Source organism: Hydra viridissima, unplaced genomic scaffold, assembly GCF_058129835.1.
Source record: "Hydra viridissima isolate aposymbiotic clone 2 unplaced genomic scaffold, HvirCarnegie_v1 scaffold_1, whole genome shotgun sequence".
Taxonomy (NCBI): domain Eukaryota; kingdom Metazoa; phylum Cnidaria; class Hydrozoa; order Anthoathecata; family Hydridae; genus Hydra; species Hydra viridissima.
Window position 1 is genome coordinate 18,665,273 of NW_028324300.1, and position 21,151 is coordinate 18,686,423.

Below are 21,151 nucleotides of genomic sequence, written 5' to 3' on the forward strand. Positions count from 1 at the left end.
AAAAAGTGTTTTAATTCCTTATTGTCTGGCATTAAAATAACAGAATTGTGCTTTTAAAAAAAATGACATAAATTTACAAAAGCTCCAAAAAATGATTGAGCAAAATTAGTATTTTAAATGCTGGGTTTCGTTTTATTTAAGAAGTTTACTAGAATAACCATCAAGTTTTGTAAAACTTGTTTTTGAAATAAGTTTATTTTTAATGTTGTGCTTTTTTAAGTTGCTTTTTTTTAAAAGTTATGCTTCTTGTATGTAAATTCTTGTATGGTTAATAAACGAGATGTTTTCGTTCATTAATCATTTAAATCACTATATATTGTCGAACACTTACTACGTTTTTAAAACCACTTTAGTATTTGAAATCAAATGGTGTGCATACGTTTGATGGATTTGCTGATTTTTTTTTATTTTACATGGGGATACCTTGTTTGTTTGGTAGCTTCAAAATACCAGGAGAATACAAAAACATGGAACTTGAACACTTGGTATGATGATAATGTAGAATTGGGAAAGGATAAAATCTACAATTTTGATCTAACAAAACTTGATAAAAATTCTGTATGTATCAATATTTATTATTACACAAATCAATATATTTAAGTACCAAGCAAATATGAAAAAATAGTTTGAACTTTTAATACATTCACATTTTGTATTTTAGTTAGTGCCATTATAAATTTTAAATAACTCATAATTTTTTTTAGAGGATATATGTATATATTTATAACTAAAAAAAAAACAACTAACAATGCACTTCAAGATAGAAAAAACAAAGTGCATAAAACTTCCTAAACTTATCAATCCATCTTTAATAATTTCAAATGAATATCGACCGGATTCTCTTTTTTTAAAATTTCTGTGGAAGAAAAACCAACTTGACAAACTGACAATATACACTGGAAATTTTAAAGTAACTAAACAACAGGAATATTTCGTTCTTAATAAGGTAAAATATTGGAATTATATTCCGGTCACAAAAATAAAACATTACAGAACATAAAAATAATTTTAAAATTACGTTTCGCAATAGAATGGCATAATTCGCCTCTTTTTTTAAAAAATAAACCTACTTTTATATATACAAATTTTTTTAAACATGAAGGGAACGGAATCAAAGCTAAAATAGTAGGAAATATTTTGTTTGCTCAGGATTATAATTTTTTATACATTTTGGTGAAAATCGATATATTTATACTAGCATACATACATTCATACATACATACATACAATACATACATACATACAAACATACATACATACATACATACATACATACATACATACATACATACATACATACATACATACATACATACATACATACATACATACATACATACATACATACATACATACATACATACATACATACATACATACATACATACATACATACATACATACATACATACTTACATACATACATACATACATACATACATACATACATACATACATACATACATACATACATACATACATACATACATACATACATACATACATACATACATACATACATACATACATACATACATACATACATACATACATACATACATACATACATACATACATTAATATTTCCTGTTAACAAATTCTATTTAGACGGTGAGAATTTTTGTCATGAGTCATGATTCCAGATATAACTTGCCAATCTTTTTTGGTGCTCGTCAATCCAGAGGAATTAACTCTTGGAGTCTTCCCTTTATGTCAATTAATGGGTATTAATTAACTTTAATTTTACGGTATTTTTTCGTTTAAGCAGGGTGGATTTCAAAAACTGACTTGAAATTTTTTTTCGTTTATGCACTTTAAGTGCGGGCCGTAGGCTCAATAAGTGATTGGGTAATACAGGTAATAAAAAAGTATAAGTAGATGAATGGCGCTCATGTCAATTTTTGGCAAGTGCACCTTTCGTCGATTAGGTGGTTTGCAAGTAATTGACTAACTTTAACTTTTTGAATTAAACAAGCGGAAGCCTAATAATTTTTAGCTGTTGCCCATAAAGAAACATTAATTACCGTTACTAATTCCGCAGCAAGCTGATAACCTCGTAACTTCTGAGCAAATAAACTCCTTTTGAACAGATGAAACATTAAATATTTAAATGGTAAATGCAAGACGTGATTTGCATTTCATTTGTTTTTGTGAAAGTCACAGGCAAACAATCAAATAGTTTGTAACTATAGCTGTGTCCGAAACTACAGCTGTTTTCAAAATAATAGCACTAAAATTAAAAGTAATTAAATAAAAATTGGCTTAACTTTTTTTCTTGCAGAAAAAAAAAAATTATTTTCAATATTTTAAGATACATTGATTGAGCCTTACACAATGTAATTTAGCATTTCGCATTATGTAAAGAACTTTCATCTTCTTTCATTTTCATCTTCTTAACGTTCTAAAACCACAAATGTTGATTGTTCAAATAAATAATAATCATTTAGTTTTTCTTAAACATTGTTAAATGCTCATTTAGCTCATAGGGCAGCCTTCTCATATATTGACGAGTACCAGTAGAACCGAAGTGGGGGATTCCTCTTTTTTTAGTTCATAAATATAGCGCCATTTTTCAAAACATCAGTTGGCACATTCTTTGGTAAAGTCCATCTCTTTTCAACATATTTTTTGTATTATAAGTTTACTTATAATCACAGAAACAGCATTTACATTCAAACTCTGATTTTGGTAGAAATAATTTTGAGGTTTTGTTCGACTAAACGCGCAAATTTTTGATCAGGTCTAACGGTTACAGTTCTATTTCTTCCTCTTTCACGTTACAATTCAAACGTTATGTTAAATGGGTTAGCAACAATGGTAGCTAATATTCAGTACTACATTGATTGCTTTTTCGGTTGAACCTTGCTTTTGGAGGATAGACATTTTTCCTCAGTACCATGCTTTCAACGGCTCATTTTAAATTTAAGTTTTTTAGAAAAAAATTTATTTATTACTTATAAAAACTATATGAAAAATAACATTATCATTAAATGCGGAAACACATATCATTTTCATTTTAATTATATGATAGGTACTACTATTTTTTGAACACAGTCGTAAATACATCAAACATTCTTTCAAATTATCGAAATAGTTTTCACAAAGCAATTATTCTTATTTCCATTGGTATGATTTGTTGTGATTATCTTTACGGTTTATAATATGTACAAATCATGGTTAGGAATAACTTGCTAATCAAGATAGAAATTTGTAACAGTTTTAAAGATTTTAACAGCTCTATGTATTACATCATGATTTATCCTAGACTTTACCTGATTTGTAATTATCTTACGTAGTTTTACTAACTTTTTTACTAACCTGAAAAAAACTAACTTTATCGTAGCATTCATAACTAATTAGGTTGTAATAAGTTTTCAACAATACCCGCAGTTCTGGTCACCAAAATTTCATCGGTGTTCTTGCAGGTCTGAAATGCTTCTACATTCATTGCATGATTGTTGTTTTAATATAAAGTCTCTGTTATGCTAGACAATATCCAACGTACACTGGTTGCTGTCAACTAATATTGGCTTTTCTTTGCCCTGCAACTCTATAGTAGTTTCAGCGATGGGCCACAAGCTATCATTGCAATATTGGTACCAATAATATTTTAATCTGCTCATAAATCCAATTATATGTTCATGACTTGAAACTAAGATGTGGTTTTGTATAAACTATCTGTGTAAAAAGTATGCTTCCTTATAAGATTGATTTAGTAGTTTGCACAAGGATCAGCAGAGAACCAACAACACATCTTTGTTTTTTAGAAATTCTTATAATCACGTCAGCAGAACGCTGTGCCCATCCTGGAATGGGTGTTCCAACGACAAGTTCACTTTAGTTGTTTCTAGTTTTTCAAATAAAATTGCTTTGACGTACAAGTTTATAGTCTACTTGGAATCAAATTTTGTTATCAGGTAAATAATTTTTTTGTAAACGGTTTCAATTCTGGAATATATGCCAGATAAAAGTTACTTTTAACGCTAAGAGTGAAAAAGTTTAATGTTTAAATAAATTTATTCAAAGAGGTTCTGGTCTTTGGTAAATATCTGTACTAACATCGAATAATCCTCATTCGATGTTAGTGGAGAGTTTGATAATTATTGGTAAGAGCATTAGGTTTTACATTTAAAGCATATTCTGTTTTTTCAACGTAAGTTCTTCCTCTTTTGCTCTATGATTCTTCGCCAGAGCATAAATAGTCACTCAATTTATAAGAGTTTATGAAAATTCATTCAGTTTAATCTGCTGATAAGAGAACCTCTTTAAAATTTTTGCTTTTTTTAGAAAGATTTTTAAGTAAATTATCAGCGAATCTTAAAACTTGTTAAATTCCACTATTAATAGATATTTTCAATAAATATAAATCTTCAAATACAAACCTTTGAAAATTGAGTCCTGTAATTTTAGTTTTATTTTAGATTGCACGAACCTCCTCGGACAATTTTAGTTAGTCCTGCAGAACCTACTGTAAGTGTCTCCTTCTTTGATGAAATAATATATCTAAATAAAATTATTAATATTTCAATAAACGTGATAAGCAACAGCGATCATTTTAACTTCTACTTCTTGAGGTTTATTTTTTTGATCATTGTGACACCAAAAAACAAATTTTTATTCCTTAATGCTATAGAGGCTTACTCGACTTTTGTTTAGGTGCTTTTATACGAGTTTTCCTCGAGTGAAGAATGGGTTATTGTTGAAGCCAAATCAAATTGCAAGACTTGCACAGTGGTTTCCATTCAAAATTCAGAAGTAAGCAAACGAAATAATGTTTTTCAGATAATTTAGTTTCGTCAATTCATTTCAGATTATTTGAATTTAATAGGTTGAAAAAGACGCTCATAGAAAAAATCTTTTATCGTGATTTAATTAAATGTTTTAGAAGGAAAAAACTTAAAACCTTGAAACATTCGTTCTAAAATCCTTAAGCAGACTTTATTTATTGAATTATAAGCAGATTATATTTATTTTTTTTTATTTCATTGATTAAAAAACCTATTAAACTATAAAAAACCTATAAAACGTAATACTAAAATGCAAATTAAATAAGAGATGCAAAGTTAAATATTTAACTTACAAAATTATCTTTCTTGATAAAAAAAAAAATGGACGAAAGAGGTTGGTGTCTAGGCTTATCAACTCATCAAAAATTACCTTTGATGCTTCAATTTCTGAACATCTGAACATGTTAAATTATTGGAACTGAACACTGTTTAAGTAAAGCCAGGGGTCCAACAAACATGTTGCTCAACATCTAATGATGCTTTCAGCTTTAAATAAATCAGCGATTTGAAATGTATTAGAATGTTGAAAAGTATAACAAAAAGAAATCCAAAGTTAAATTCAATTCTTTGAAACTTAATGATTTCATTATATCCCTTTTTAATTGATTTCACTGGATTGGAATGTCAGAAGAGAATAACTTTGTTAAAAAAGACGTTAAGGGGCATTTACGCAGCCACATTTTCAATTTACATAGGATAATAATAAATTGATAACATTTACATATTCACCGCCATTAGGATTTTTGTAAAATGTTCAAAAATTGTTTTCACGTTTTTAAGTTTGGTTTATAACAATAATTCGAAATACAACATTATTTCATTTGTTTTTGAGTTGATTTATTATGTTATTTGATGTGTCAGCCACCAGTGATTGACCTGGCGCTATGGGTAGAATGACAATGTAAAGTCAGGTATGTCTTGTCGGCCACCGGTGGCCAACGCGACAACATGTAAAATGTGTGTAATGATTTTCACTTCTTAACCTTTTGAGCGAGAAAGAATCAATGTGCAATGTTATATCCTAGGTTTTTTTATAGATAAATATGTAATGAAAATTGCAAAGTATTTTTGTCTGTCTGCTTAACATGTCAACATTAGCATTCATAGCATTATAGAAGGGCTGGGTAAAATTTAACTTTATATATTAAAAATAAAATAAAGTACTATATTTTTCATTTCTTCCCTCACAATTTAACCAGTTTTAATAGAATTTTTCACCTTAAATTTGCCTAAATTCCAGCATTTAGTTCATCATAATAAATATTATTTGAAACAAGTACAAAGCTATTATTTCCAGAAAGAGGGGCCTTTTGTGTTAAAACAATATTAAATGTTTTTCATAAATATGGTATATTGAGAGCATTACATTTATAATAAAGATAAAGATTGATATTTTAGAAGTGAATAATTAAAAATATACTTATTCTACCTCATAGCTTATATGTTCAACTGCCGAAACCACTTGGAATTGAAATTTATCTTTAAAACTACTTAAATTTGTATGTTCTAAATTTCAGATTTTTTTACTTGTCATATTTTCTTTTAGATTTCTTATAATTTAGCAATACTGAATTACGTAGTGTTCACCTATTGATTCATTACACTTTTTTATACGAAGGGACAATCATTTTTTTCATACATTTTGGCTTTCATATTTGAAAGATTTCTTTTTTTTTATTAGCACCACTTTCAATTTTTCTGTTTCAGAAATTTTATTTAAATTTAAATATCTGTCTTCTTCCACACAACCCTTTGTTCTTTTTCACAGTTTATGAGAAAGCATTAAGCAAATATCATGTATGTGAGGCCATTGCCCAGTAGACACTGGACGTCCTCAGACGTCCGGTGGACGTCAAAGGACGTCCAAAACGTCCATGGACGTCCTCTGGACGTCCATTGGACGTCTGAGGACGTCCAGTGCCTACTGGGTGAACATAAGCTATGAGATAGAATAAGTATACTTTTAAATATTCACTTCTAAAATGTTAGTCTTTATCTTTATTATAAATGTAGTGGTCTCAATATACCATATTTATAAAAAAAATTAAATATTATTTTAACACATTCTGCCCGTCGTAGCCGTAATGATACCATGATAATACAACTTTCATAAACATTTTCTATAGGTTTTTAGCATTACCTTTGTTTCCCCAATCTTTTGACAATATAATCAGTTAAATAAGATAATTAACACACATAAATAAATCCCTTTCCTAAAATGAAAAAGAATGTGAAACTTTAGGAGCCGAAATTTTGCAAGAATTTCATTTTAAAGCCAATAAATACCACCATTTAACATTGAATGGTATAATGTCTTACTTAAATGGTCAAACTTACAAAATTAATAGAACTTGTACTGAATAACATGGTATATTAAGTTCATAGCGCAAGTTAAACCACTGCTAGCAGTTTTGTTATTATGGCCACTAAAGGATTAATGTGTTATGGTTATAAAAATTTTTTAAGACATCTTCTACAAATTATCTTAAACTTATAAATAAGCAAGGTTAGTGATATTGCAAATTTAATTGGAAGTTCATTTTTTAAAACTCCGTTTTCATAACTTTTAGTATCATGAAGAAGTCACTTGCAAAGTTTTAAAAGTTTAATTGCGTGTCAATGTCGTTTTATTAGCGATTTTATTTTATAGCAATGCCATTTTATAGTGACTTCATTTAGAAACTTTCATTGTTTAAATTACGTCAAATTTTTACTAAAGGTAATCATGTACAAAATGCTTTTATCTAAAACAATTTACTTTTTAAATAATTTTTTGAACCCTTTTATCAAAGTTAAAATCGTTCAAAGTAGTTTAAAAGAAAGCTTTGAGATAGAAAACTCGTTTGTAAATGTGTAGTTGTGTTTGATTTGGTGTCATACAAGTTTCTATTAACACGATTGATTTAAATACTTGCTACCCAAACGTTTTTAAAAAATCTAAAACTAATCACTTTAGATTTCTAGAGTTTAGCTAATTTTTTTATGCAGTGCCCATCAGTAGGATCATTTGAAACTGGCTATTCTGGAGTATATGCAACGATGACAAAGCGAGTAGCAATCACAGTTAAGGTACTGAATTTAACTTTAAAAATCAGTGTCTCATAAAAATTTTCTTTTAAACTTCAAAGCTAATTTAATCGAAGTATTAATAAAATATATGAATAGCGGAAATAACCTACAGACTAAAAATGCCGACTATGAAATAATAGTTCTCACAGCTTCATCAAAAAATCTCAGATAGAAATACTCACACACACACATACTCACATAAAACATTTAGCACACATTTATAAATTCTTAAAATGTGATTTTGTATGTAAATGGTTCTTTTAGAGCAGTGATATTCAATATGGCAAGTTTTATATAGTAGTAATGGTAGAAGATACTGATAATGCTTGTAAAAGTCAAAGTGGAAAAATCAACCCGTTTCTACCCAAACACAGTAATAATTATACTGACAGTGTAACCAGAGGTAAAAAAAAAAAGACTATTATTTGTTGATGACGTTTTTAATTTTAATTTTTATGTACATCTAATTTCTTTAGATTCAGAGAAAATGTAACCAATATAAGTATTGCAAAGATTTCTCTTAATTCAATAAAATTTTAAAAATAAAAAAAACCTTTTATCATTTAATGTCGAAGACTATTCTTAATACGCCTCAAGTTTGAATACTTAACTTAAGGGGTTTTAAAAATACACTTTGCCAACTACTCTAACAAAGAAGAATTAAAATCTTTATAAAGGAATTTATAACTTTCAACCACCCAGCTGTCCGCCCTAATTGGAATGATAAACCTGGATTTTTTGAAAGGAACTAGGAATTCTAATATGCTTCATTGTTGTAAACTTTCTCTACCATAATAACGGTTATGCAGCTTTGGACTACATTTTTGACACCACCATCAATATAAACATTGGAAATGCATTCAAAATTTTTTACATTTTCTCCTCTTTAAGAAAACATATAATTTATCTATAAACTATTATTAAAAAAAAAGAAAAGATTTCTAAGACCTCAAGAATGCGTGTGTACGAGTTTTATAAAATGCATAATGCTAAAGGTTAAAAATTTACTGCTGACTATTTTATGGTAGAATTTGTACTGAAATCATTTATCTATACTATAATTAGACGTGTAGAAAACGGAGCTAGCTGTCATAATGCAGCAGGAAGTGGTCGTAAACCCACAATAATGACCAAAAAGAATATCTAATGCTCAAAAGACATGCTCTACCACAAGAATGGAGTTTTTCAAAGACAAGCAGCCCGAAGTTCGATTGCAGACAAGCTTACTTTAGCAAATACTGGCAACAAATACTAAGATCCGTTTGAAACAAAAAAAATAAAGATTCCAAGTCGTACCCACATTCAAAAAGCATTTGCAAGAATAAAATGCAAAAGACTGTATGAAAATTTTTAAAATGGAGCTTTTATCTTAGATGACGAGTCTTACTTTTGTTTAGCTCATACTAGCATCAATGGTCACAATAAAGTTTACTCAAGCAATATAAAAGACACCTCTACAAACGTAAAATACAAAATTGTTACAAAATTAGAAATGAAGTTGCTTATTTTGATATGCCTTTTTTCGTTCCAAGCGGCCTTGCTATCAACCAAAAACTTTATTTAGAACATTCTATCAAAAAAAGAGTAATTTCATTTATTGAAGAGCATCATTCTAATAATGAATATGAATATCAGGCTAACTTAGCGTCTACTTACTATGCTAAAACCGTGGTTGATTACACTCGAGAGAAAAAGATTGATTTTGTTGAAAAAATATAAAAACACATTTGTGTAGCTGAAAGGATTCCTTTTTCCGATTTAAAATATCATTTTTGCAAAGAATATAAAAATGTATGTCGCTAAGTCCAAATTTATGTGCAGTTACTGGGGTCATTAGTTTTTGCGAACATTTTCAGACACCTACTTAAAGATTTTACTAGGCCACGAAAACATATTAAAACTTTTGTTTGACTAATGTTTGGAAAATCTAAAATTTTCGATCAAAATCTTTTATAAAGATAAACATGATACTTTCTGTGATAAATTTCATGACGTTAAATGCAGTTTAAATTATGATGCGACATGCATTTAGTGAAGTGGAATGAAGTTGCTTTAAAAAATACTGTCGTGGAGATTCGATCTTACCAGCGATTGGTCTCGAACATTACGGTGCACAAGTTTTTTGAAAAAGCATCCAATTTGGTACATCATACCCCGTCCTTTAAGGGGATAAATGAGATTCCACACAACATCTCTGGCAGCCACTGGAACCCAGGAACGATGCCAGGAAGTGAGGATAGCCTTTCTGTTGCAATATAGGGTAGACCGGGGCACGTTGGCCCGCTTTTTTTTCATTGATTCCTAACTTTTTCGCATTTCGTGTTTTGTTTTGTTTCTTTATGGGAGAAGGTTGCTAAAACTATATAAAATAACAAAATCTTTTATTAAAAGCTTAAATAAACTTGTGAAAATTTTAAAGATGCTTTATTTAAGGTGATGTTCCTTGGGCCAATGTGCCCCTTACTTGGGGTAAGTTGGCCCATGGGTTGGGGCAGATCCGCCCCTTAAAATTTACTTACTGTTATCACATTCTTACATAAATTTGCATATTCCCTACATAGTATGAGATTCTAACAAAATTATTAAATACCTAATTGATTTATTTGACTTAATTCTTATCTATTGTTTTGAAACTAGCTAAAAAGTCTCAATCAGATAAGCGTTTTAATAAAAACATTCTATCACTGGCATTTTGTTCCATCACAAACAATTTAATATGAATTAAAAAATGTGCATGCGTAAACGGGGTACGTTAGCCCACATAACCAACGTGCCTCGTTTGTGCTGGGTAAACCTGCCCCATCGTCATGTTTAGAGTAAAAACTACTTTTTTCTTAACCCATCAACAGATACTGTGTAACATTGTATATTGAAATAATCCTCAGACTTTAAACTTCAAACAAGATACTTACCTATAGCACTACTGTCGAAGACTAGTGAACACAAAACATCAAGCAAACTGTTCAAAATATACTTCAGCTTATCCAAAATCGATAAAAAGATACAACACTGGCAACTGTGCTCAGATATCAGTGATACTTCTGAGAAATGAGGGGAGGAGTGCTGTCGACCTTCCCCTTGATTCCTAGCGCGCCGAAGCGCATAGTCATAGAACTAACTCAAAAGGGGCATCCTGCCCATATGGCCAACGTGCCCCGGTCTACCCTAAGTAACAATACGGCTCTCTATTTGAACACATCACTTATTGTTTTGTTATAGAAATACTCCAGTGCTTAGAATATATGGTTTATTTGTACTTCTCCTTGTTTTATATTACCCAAATCTTATAACCAACTGTTTCAAATAACAATAAAGACCTGAATTAAATATATATAATCTAGCTGGCTACGCATAATTTTATATCTTCACAATTACTTTTCAGACACGCATAAATTAGTGGTAAGCTGACAAGGTAGCTTCTAGTAGCCTTCCACTTATTTTAATTCTCCACTCGAATTTAACATGCTCTTGTGGATTAACTTTTAACTTTTTTTTAATACTTCAAAATATTACTTTGTCTATTATAATATATTTCTCTTTCAAGCTCAGTTTTACAGGGCACTGATGCTGATTTAATGAAAAAGTGCTTTCATAAGTTTACAGAATTTGAAATTTCTTTCTTTTAGTGGATGAAAATAAACGCACAAAGAATTTGACACTTGGTGTACGGCTTTTGAAAAAAAGTTAGCTAAGTTGTTTTTTTTTATGTTTAATATTCATAAGATTTTTGTTCCACAAAAAGCTCTTGATAATTAAACGGTTATCAGATAAACAACTCACAATCCACGCCCTTAATTCCTAAGGTAACCACTAAAAAATTGTGAAGTTAAGATGCTTCGAATCTTTTGTTCCGAACTGAACAAACTTTCCTTTTTGTACTGTTTTTAGAGTTTAAAATCAATCTTGTTTGTTGTTATCTGTAATTTTATTTTTTGTAAATTTTATATTTTTAGGTAATATTTTATTTTTTAACGGAGCTTTTATTTAATGATATGTCACTTTTACTGGTAGAGTTTTTCAAAAAAAGATTTCCTGTATTTACTTTCACATTTATAACCATCATTATTCAAACAGCGCAAATGCTTGAAAATTAATATTGCCAAGCTCATACAAGCAAATTTGTGTGTATTTCAGAAAAAGAAATACTACTGTGTTAAGAAAATGAGGGAAAAAAACGTCAAAATATGCTTTAGCAACTTGTTAAAACTTTAGTACATCTAGTGAGATGTAAAGAACTTTAGTACAACTAGTGAGATGTAAAGAACTTTAGTACAACTAGTGAGATGTAAAGAACTTGTGATAAAGAAAAAATAGTTGCAGCAATATAAATGTCGTCAACTTCAGAATGCTTTGAGTTATCTGATTTTTCCTTCTTTGATCTTTTGATTTAATCTGCCATCATAAAACCGGACAACAGAGTGCACTCAGTTGGTTTTACCAAAGTTACTATAAAAGCGAGAGATGTTATTAATCCAAAATGTTATTAACATCAGAGGAGCAACACAAAAGTTAATACTCACTGACAAAAATAGCCAAAAATTTAGTAAAAGATTGTGATAACCAGATTTTTTAAAACGCTAGCATCATTTTAAGTTCACCATTTTATTTAACACAATCAAGCATATAGTTATTTAGAACAAATTAGACCTTCTCTCTAGAATAGTAAACTTCTTTACTTTGAAACTTTACCCAACATTAAACGATCCTAACTTAAATATGGAAATGCGCCAATTAATAAAATTTGTAGCCATGCAAATTATAAAAAGTTGAATAAATGGATGTCATTTCTGGTTCATTTTGCTCTTGTAGTGTTTGAACGTATGATTTTTTAAACTCATGAGCATAAACCCGTTTAACTCCAACTGGAGAACCGGATTCCAACGGGTCTCCATTTAATTAACAGGAGTTTATCAATTTCTATTCTCATTCGCGCAGGTATATGGTCCGAGGCTTTTTGGAATGGAATTTTCAAGATCTAAGCAAGATGGAGTTTTTTTAATTTGTTGATTGCAAATCCAATACATTAAACTATTAAACCCAATGCACCAAACACCTAAAAGCTATTACAAATCGATAAATTTTGTTCTAAGCATTTCTAAAAAATTACTTTACTCCCAAATTCCATTTTATTGAAGTTCTGGTATTGATGATGGAACTGATGATAAAGTTGATGTTGCAGGAGTTGATTGTCCAAGTGTACCGGTTTTTATGTACTTTTTATTGATAAGGTTACAGTAAGTAATCGAAGCCATTGTGCATTTGTATTATTGCCATAAGAATCGGTTTCAACTTCTAACAATTGTACAAATATCTTAAGAATTTAAAATGTCTAGCTGCCTGTAGTGCTTGGCAACTCAAGCATTTATAAAGAAATGTGTTGCCAAAAAAATTAAAGCACTAAAATTTAGTCAAACAACGAAACATAAAAAATGGCTGAACTAGTTAGCATTGTGAATATGATTTCTTATTAATAATAAAGAGATACGAGATTGCACAGCTTTTACAAAAAAAAAAATTTAATCTTTTTTTTTCATTAGCTAGTGATTATTGGTCGGCGCTAATAATTCCCCCATGTGTTTTTGGCATATTTTATGTGATCACAATTATCTGGATTGGCTACAAGCAAATCAGTTTGTAAGTTTTCATTTAGCAACTTTTCAGTGATAAGCTTGAACTGATGCAAGTTTTTATGTAACGAGCTCAGTATTTATTTTTATAAATGTTTTGAACACAAGTTAAAGAGCTGAATAACAAGGCGGAGTGATTCTATATGCAAAAAAAAATTTTTTTTCTATTTTTTCTCTATTCTTTGTCCTGAAGGTAGAAGTGTGAAATTTAAATTTGACAGAAAACGTCTTGAAGTTTCTCTCATAGCAATTGGGGATAATTATAGATTTAATGAAAAAAAAAAAAAGAGAAATCAATTATTGTCTACTGTAATAACATCTCAAATAAAATGTTTTATACGATTGATTTTATTTTCTTGTAAGGTTTGAATTCTGGTCCCGTGAAAAAGGTAATCTTTTTTCAAATTTTATTCCATGGTTAACTTTTACAAGTCAACGATGTAAAAAAGTTTTATGACAAAAAGAGGTTCTTTAGAATAAAAATGGTTTAACATTATTGTTGCTGTTTTAGCAAAAAATGTTAAATTAAAAAGTTTTATTAAACAAACTTGTCGTGTCGTGTCGTGTCATCAAAAATCATCTATAAAATAATTTTTTTTCGGATTTTTTCTTGTTGCTTTTTTTTAATAGAGATTTTGTATTACGAATAAAAAGTAAAAATTAAGAAGATACGTCTTAAAAAGCATTTGTATCTAGTACTTTTAGAAGGGAAAACTCTTGAACTATCTGAAGATCTGTTCCAAATATTTTTGACATTTTGCTTTATTTTTGACAAGTTGTTCAGTTATTTTACTGGAACTATTAAACGCTGTTTGTTAAATGTAGTGATTGGTGTTTATATGATGTGCCATCCAATCCTCATCAGGATTCTAAGCAAATCCAAAACTCTGCTTTCAAAACACTTTCATAAAAATAAAACATTTTTGATTTTGATATTTAACTAAAAAATAATAATAAAAAAAAATAGGTTTAGATATTTGGGAAATACATATTGATAAATCATTAACTCAATGAAATCCTCTTTTTCCTAATTTTTTTCACTTATAATTCACAGCACAAGTAATCAAATATCAACTCAACTGCTTAAAAAGATGAAGTTCGTACAACAACTGTACATTATTTACTTTTATTCTAAACGCTTTCGTTAACTTTTAATGCATCTGAAATTAAAAATAATTTCATAACTTTATTTCTTTTATAAGATATTTTATCTTATTTAAATTCTGAAACGATTTTAATTTATCATTCGAAATTTTAAAATTTAATTGTTGAGAGTTTTGTATTCAGTTATTGTTAAAAAAAATCAAGACGACAAAGAAGTTCTTATGTCATCTCCAAATGATCATGGTGATGAAAGTAATTTGAGAGAAGAAAATAAAAATTCCTGTAAGTAAAGTTGCTTTATTATTAGTTTATCGTTTAAGAAGCATTTCAATATTTACTTTTCTTACTAAATTTTACATTGAACAATTTAAGCTTTTATATAAATAATCTTATGGATGATGAAGATTTTTTAGGCATTTAAAACTACTCAAATTTAGAAAATTATTCAATTTTAGAATCATTGTGTTATCCGTTATCATATATATAACAAGTTTCAGCTTTTCAATTACTTTTATACTTGTTTTTATTGAAAAAACAGTAAAAGCTTGTTCAAATACAGCATACAAAAATTATTGGCCCAGAGGAAGAATTTGATTCACATTGTACTGTGGCTGCAATCAAGTATAATATGGCTTCTGTTACTGTTTGGGATTTTTTAAGCGAAATGGAGTTGGCCACTAATATAATTTATAACATACAATGAATCAATTTTACTACCATTTTACTACCATTTGTTACTATTGATCCGAAAATTTAAATTTGGACAAGAATTTTTCTTCGTCGATGACAATAATCCTAAACATATATCAGGTCTATTTAAGAATTAGCTTAACCAAAACAATATTGAAACATTAGCTTAGCCTTCATTCTCGCTCGATCTCAATCCTATAGAACATCTATGGGATGAGATCGAATGGAAGATGGAGAAACACAAACCAAAGAATTTCCATGAGCTTGGGAACCTCTTGAAGAACGAATGGAATAAAGTGGAGTTTTCTTTTCTTAATAATCTTGTCAATTCAGAACGAAATAGGTTAGAATGCATCAAAATCAAAGGTCAACCAACACGGTATTAAATTTGATGAAATATCTGTTTTCGACAGACAAAATATTTTTTCTTTCCTCTGGGACAATAATTTTTGCATGTAATATTTGAAAAAAGTTTTACTCTTTTGTTAATAAAAAAAATTAACAAAAGTAATGGAAAGCAGAAACTTATAGTACAAAAACTTATGAAAATAGATCACAAAATGATCTAACATTGAGTAATTTTCTCCTATTTTTAGCAAATTTAAAGTAGTCATACAAAGTTGAGCTTAAAACTTTCTGTTACGATTCTCACCTTTTATAAATCTGTTTACTTCAATTTAAACGTTAGTTTTGATTTTAAAATGTGTGTTGGCATGTAATTTAAAAACAGTTGATTATTTTTTTGGTTATTCTATTTAACTTGAGATGAACAAACAACTATTTTTAGCACATAAAAATCTGAATGTGCAATATGGTTCACTTACTGCAACTATATTTAATGAGGAAAATATCAACAAGGATCAGGTATTATTTTGATAACTCAATTTATATTCCATTGCCTTTTTGTAACTTTTTCAAATACTAAATTAAAAAGCATAGAAATGTCGCAAAAAATTTTTCAACAGGCTGAAGAAACAGCGAACCAATAACTTCACATTCTAGAAATACGCTCGATCATTCAGAATTACGCTCGATCATACATTAAAACACTTAAATTAAACGTTTTTGTTGTCCTCAGACTTATTTTCGCAAAATTCAAATATTGTTTGGAACACTGAAAACTCAAATAGAACCAAGCAACTTTAAAAGAACTCTGTAAACTTGTTAAAAAGTAAAATGCAGTGGTATTCATAAATTTAGAAGCACTCATATGTGAGAATAGAAATTTTTAGTTTTTTAACGATAAAACAATAACGAAAAAAGATTTCGGTTTTGCTATTTTTCTATTTATTAGATAAATACATACAGAATAGAAAATTTTAAAAAAATTTACAAAAAAAAAATACAAATACTAAGTAATAATTAAGTACAACTACATGGTATTAAAAAAATAACACATAAAAAATTATTAATATATTTTGACGCACGATACATTAGGAGGCGTAGTTTATGAACCAATCAATATTTTGTGTATCCGTCTTTTGCATTAATACAACTAAGATTTCTTCTAGACATAGACTCAACAAGATTTTTTCACATCGCTTCTGGGACCCTATATCAGGTCTCCTTAAGGACGTCCTTCAGCTGGCCAAGTGTAGAAATTTGAACCTTTGCCAATTCACGGTCAATCCAAGCCCAAATGTTTTCAACCGGATTCAAACAAAGTGAGTATGGAGGCCACGGTATTGTCTTGATATTATTATTGTATGTGCAGTAGCGTCATCTTGTTGAAGTTTCCATGGTTTATTATTGAGCATAAGCAGGTCAATTGACGGAATTAGGTTGTTTTCCAGTACTTCGACTTATACTTTGGAGTTGATTCTTCCGGTGCATGTTTGGCACATACCAACATCTTTGTAATTGAAGCATGACCAGATTCTTATTGAGCCTCCTCCACTTTGTACTGTCGGTTTTATGTACCTGGCGTAATACTTTTCGTGAGCCATTATTTGACTGTTATGTTAGATTTGCGATTGATTAGCTCAAAGTCATTCTCATCACTCCACATAATGTTTTTCCATTATTCTATTGTCCAATACCTTCTTTCACGACACCATTTTAGTCTCCTTTATTTATCATATGGATGCAAGAACGGTTTCTTCAAAGTAGAGTAGACTCCAATCTTGTATTTGGTAAGTGTTCTGCGGACTGTGCTTTGAGAAATAGATGTGTTTCGCGTTGTATTGAATTCTGTGGTCAATTCTTTGTAACTAATTCTTGGATGAGCTCTGACAGCTCTACAAAGGGCACTACCATCCTTTCTGGTGGTTGACAAGGGTCTACCTGGCCTCGTTTTCTCGCTGACACTACCAGTGTGAAGAAAGTTTTGCTTCGTTGTCCGAACCCATTTCTCAGAAATCCCAATTAACCTGGCGATTTCTCTATTAATTTTGGTTCCTTCTTTGATGTGAGCAATAATTTGCCATCTTTCACCTTGAGTGATACATCTTTTGCCCATTTTTCGCGTCTTTTTAGTGCAAAACTAACTTAAATTTTGTTTATTTATTAAATAATCATTAATTAATTCCTGGTAAGTCATATTTATATAAGGTTTTTTGACAAAATCAATAAATTTAGGCCTATTAATGAGAAATATGGGAAAAAACTACTAATTAACTTTCAATTAACGAGATATAAGACTTTTTATTGTGCGTCTAAACTTATGAATAAAATAAAATCAAGCTTATCAATTAACTTATTTGTGTTAATTGGTATAGAATGAGTAATAAACATTCTGTAAAAAAAGTTAAGGAACTCTATAATATAGTTTGACTTCTTCTATTAATTTATATATCAAACATAGTGGTAGCACTTTTATTTTATTTTTATTTTAAGTATTTTCTTACATATATGTAAAAAAAAATGAGTGCGTCTAAATATATGAAAAAAAAAGTGATGAGCCTTAAACCATGATAAAGCCATTTATTTTATTTTGTGCTGTGTACAAAATAAAGTTGAAAAAAATTATGATATTCACTTGAAAGATCCAGACAAATACCTACCCTACCGGTCGATTCAGAAAATGAAAGATGAAAAAAAGTTGAGCGATTTTCTAATTAATTTGGAATTCCAACTATTTCTGAAATGAGATGCATTTATAATTACTTTTTTATCACGTTTAGTAGTAAAACCCAATAGTTTGAAACTGTATTAACTGTGCTTCAACTTGTTATTTGTTGGAGTTTTTGGAAAATCAATCGGAGCCTTTTTACAACCGAAAATATTTAGAATATTTAAGGTATTTGTCCTACAAATGTCGTTTTTCAAAAAGTCTTTGAAAAACAAGTTTTAAAATCTTGCATCTTTCTTTAGGGAAAACTAAAAACTATAAACATAAGCTAAAAAACTATTTACTTAGATGCAATTTTCGAAACCAAAAGTACCAAGAGAAGAGGTGGATAAAATATTACGCGTTTATTGTTGGTGAGTTAGATGTTTTTTTTGCATTTTTTCTTTATTAGGAAAAAATTTGCTCATATAATTTAAAAGTACATTTCACTTTATCTTACAGGGTTCTTTGTACTGTGTTTGCCTTTTATGCACTTCCCGTTATTCAGCTTGTGATTGTATTTGTATACGCTGCTAGAGCTATTGGTGATCAAGATATATGTTATTATAACTTTGAGTGTGCACGATCCCTCAGTCCTATGAAGTAAGTTATAAATGTTTGATGCATGACTTTCCCCGCATACTTAAGGCGCTGCCTAGCAATTATTAGTTACTGTATTTTTAACATTTGTTGATCTTTATTAAGTTTTAAATTCATTTAGCGCTTTTAACAATATGTACAGCAACCTTGGTTACATAATGATGGGTTTGTTGTTTGCCATTATAGTTTTCGCAAAGTAATTAGTTTATTTTTTAAATATCTTAAATGTGTTTGTTTTTTTATGGTGTTGTAAGTGGAGAAAGTTAAATGGTTAGCGCTAATTTCCAGCAGATAATAAAGGTACAGCAAGGGCTAATATTGTGAATACGATGAAAGAAAGAAGTACCCTAATACCAGTTGTATGTTCTGATATCAAGTATGCTGAGTGAGAACTGGTAGCGAGCCGGAGGTGAAAGTGTGGCGTGCGCTGACATCTATAAACTGCAACGTGGTTTACGGATATCTCTAGCTTTCTTTTAGTTATCTTTAAGATGTCATGAAAAAAGAAACAGGATTTTTGCTGTTAGACTAAAAACTGTTTTAAATCCGAAAAATTCCATGAAAATGAATTAACAGGTCTGCCTTTTTTTGTACTATTAGAAATTAATCTATTCATAAAAACAAGCCATCTACACGCCAACCACTAACAATTTAGGCGCTATTTATGCGCTGAGTTCTTGATATCAGCACTTGCTTCGTCCACGCACACACGCTAGATATTACTGTACGCTTTATTGTCCTCTCGATGTTACCTAATACTACTTCATCACCAATTTTAGCAGTCGTTGCAATTGCTTCATTCGCGGTACTTGCAGCGCTGAAGCTAATGTTACCTTTTTCGTCTGTATGATATCGGCGCTTACCGCGTGTTTCCTCCTAACTTCCTCTGCAGCCCACAATTTATTAATTATTCTGATACATTTTCTAACTTTTAGAAGACATTTTGAAAAAATTGCATTTGAAGCTAAATCAAGTGCTCAGAAGGTACTTTCTACTTTCTTAATTTCTGTGTTAAAACATTTTTTCACCGCAGTATTTGGTTACGTTAAAATTTGAAAATAAGTAAGGATATATTTTTAAACAACATTTCAGCTTTATTTTTAAATTTTAAAAACTAAAATGGTAGAAAAATAAATTTAGCCAATGTGGCCTTGAAATTTAAATTCGTAAAACGGTAAAACTCTGTTTTATCTCCTGAAAAATGTTCTTTTATCATCTGAAAAAGATTTTTCAATTATCTTTTCAATTAGTTTCAATAAGTTTTCATTATCAAATGAATATTAATAAAATAAAATGAAAAATATTACTTCTTTGTTTATGTAATCATTTATGTATATTTAACTTTTTCAGAAACATGGCGTTCCAAAGCACTCTGGCATTTTTTATGCAATGGGTATGTTAGTAAGCAAATTGCTTTTAACAGATGCATATATTGTTTGTATGGTAGATATTCCAATTCTTTAAAACAAACTTTTAATGATGCAAAAAATGATAATAATCTTTCGGGTGATTTTTGCAAAATCTTATGCAGGACATTTTGTCTGTTAGGATTTGTTTTTGTTAACTCATTCTTCAATCTTTAGCTCATGGTATAATTTATTTGTTTTACTGTTTGTATTTTCTTTCTATAATTTTTCTCAATGCATTCATTTTTCAGCTTTCGTTTTAATCTTTGAAGGAATAATGAGCGGTTGCTACCACATTTGTCCAAATTATTCAAACTTTCAGTTTGGTAGGCTATATTAACATTTACCACTGGTTTTATAAATATTTACCACTGTCACAATAAATCCCTTTTACATTAAAAAAAAAACAATTTCGGTTTTTAGAATTTCATATATCTTTTTTAGATACAGCATTTATGTACATAACATGCCTGCTTTGTCTTACGCAGTTATATCACCAAAGGTCAAATATTATTCCAATCAATGCCTATCATTTTTATAATGGTTGTGCGCTTGCAATACTGATTGCAGTTGTTGGTATGGTAAGGAATTTTTTTTATGACCAAATTATTTTTGCTCAAGTTGAAATTTAAGAATTTAAGATTTTTATTTATGATTTGAGTATTAATGCATGGTTTTAGGAATCTTTTATCAAAATAAACACAGAAAGATATTTGAAAAAGTTAATACAGTTGCAATATAGATTTTGTATACAGAATAAGGTTATGACTTTTTTTCAACCCAATGCTCCTGTACTGTAGTTTGATGAACTTTTACTTA

The 21,151-nt window shown here is 29.4% G+C and overlaps 1 protein-coding gene across 3 annotated transcripts in view; it reads left to right on the top strand.

Annotated features, from left to right (window-relative positions):
- Nucleotides 1–354: 354 nt before the first annotated feature.
- LOC149893742 (SID1 transmembrane family member 1-like) overlaps nt 355–21,151 on the top strand; it is a 35,317-nt gene continuing 14,520 nt past the window's right edge. The window contains exons 1-19 of one of the 3 annotated variants that reach the window (XM_090076264.1): nt 355–558; nt 1,609–1,724; nt 3,768–3,917; nt 4,422–4,470; nt 4,657–4,755; nt 7,776–7,856; nt 8,121–8,259; nt 11,483–11,539; nt 13,394–13,490; nt 13,847–13,872; nt 14,771–14,869; nt 16,065–16,141; nt 18,636–18,700; nt 18,789–18,929; nt 19,048–19,122; nt 19,862–19,910; nt 20,277–20,319; nt 20,584–20,658; nt 20,777–20,913. In XM_090076264.1, the coding sequence (XP_089932390.1) occupies nt 367–558; nt 1,609–1,724; nt 3,768–3,917; nt 4,422–4,470; nt 4,657–4,755; nt 7,776–7,856; nt 8,121–8,259; nt 11,483–11,539; nt 13,394–13,490; nt 13,847–13,872; nt 14,771–14,869; nt 16,065–16,141; nt 18,636–18,700; nt 18,789–18,929; nt 19,048–19,122; nt 19,862–19,910; nt 20,277–20,319; nt 20,584–20,658; nt 20,777–20,913 (1,767 nt within the window). In that variant the 5' untranslated portion in view covers nt 355–366. The remainder of the gene's footprint in view (nt 559–1,608; nt 1,725–3,767; nt 3,918–4,421; nt 4,471–4,656; nt 4,756–7,775; nt 7,857–8,120; nt 8,260–11,482; nt 11,540–13,393; nt 13,491–13,846; nt 13,873–14,770; nt 14,870–16,064; nt 16,142–18,635; nt 18,701–18,788; nt 18,930–19,047; nt 19,123–19,861; nt 19,911–20,276; nt 20,320–20,583; nt 20,659–20,776; nt 20,914–21,151) is intronic. The other 2 variants (XM_090076266.1, XM_090076265.1) reach the window with 2 other exon arrangements.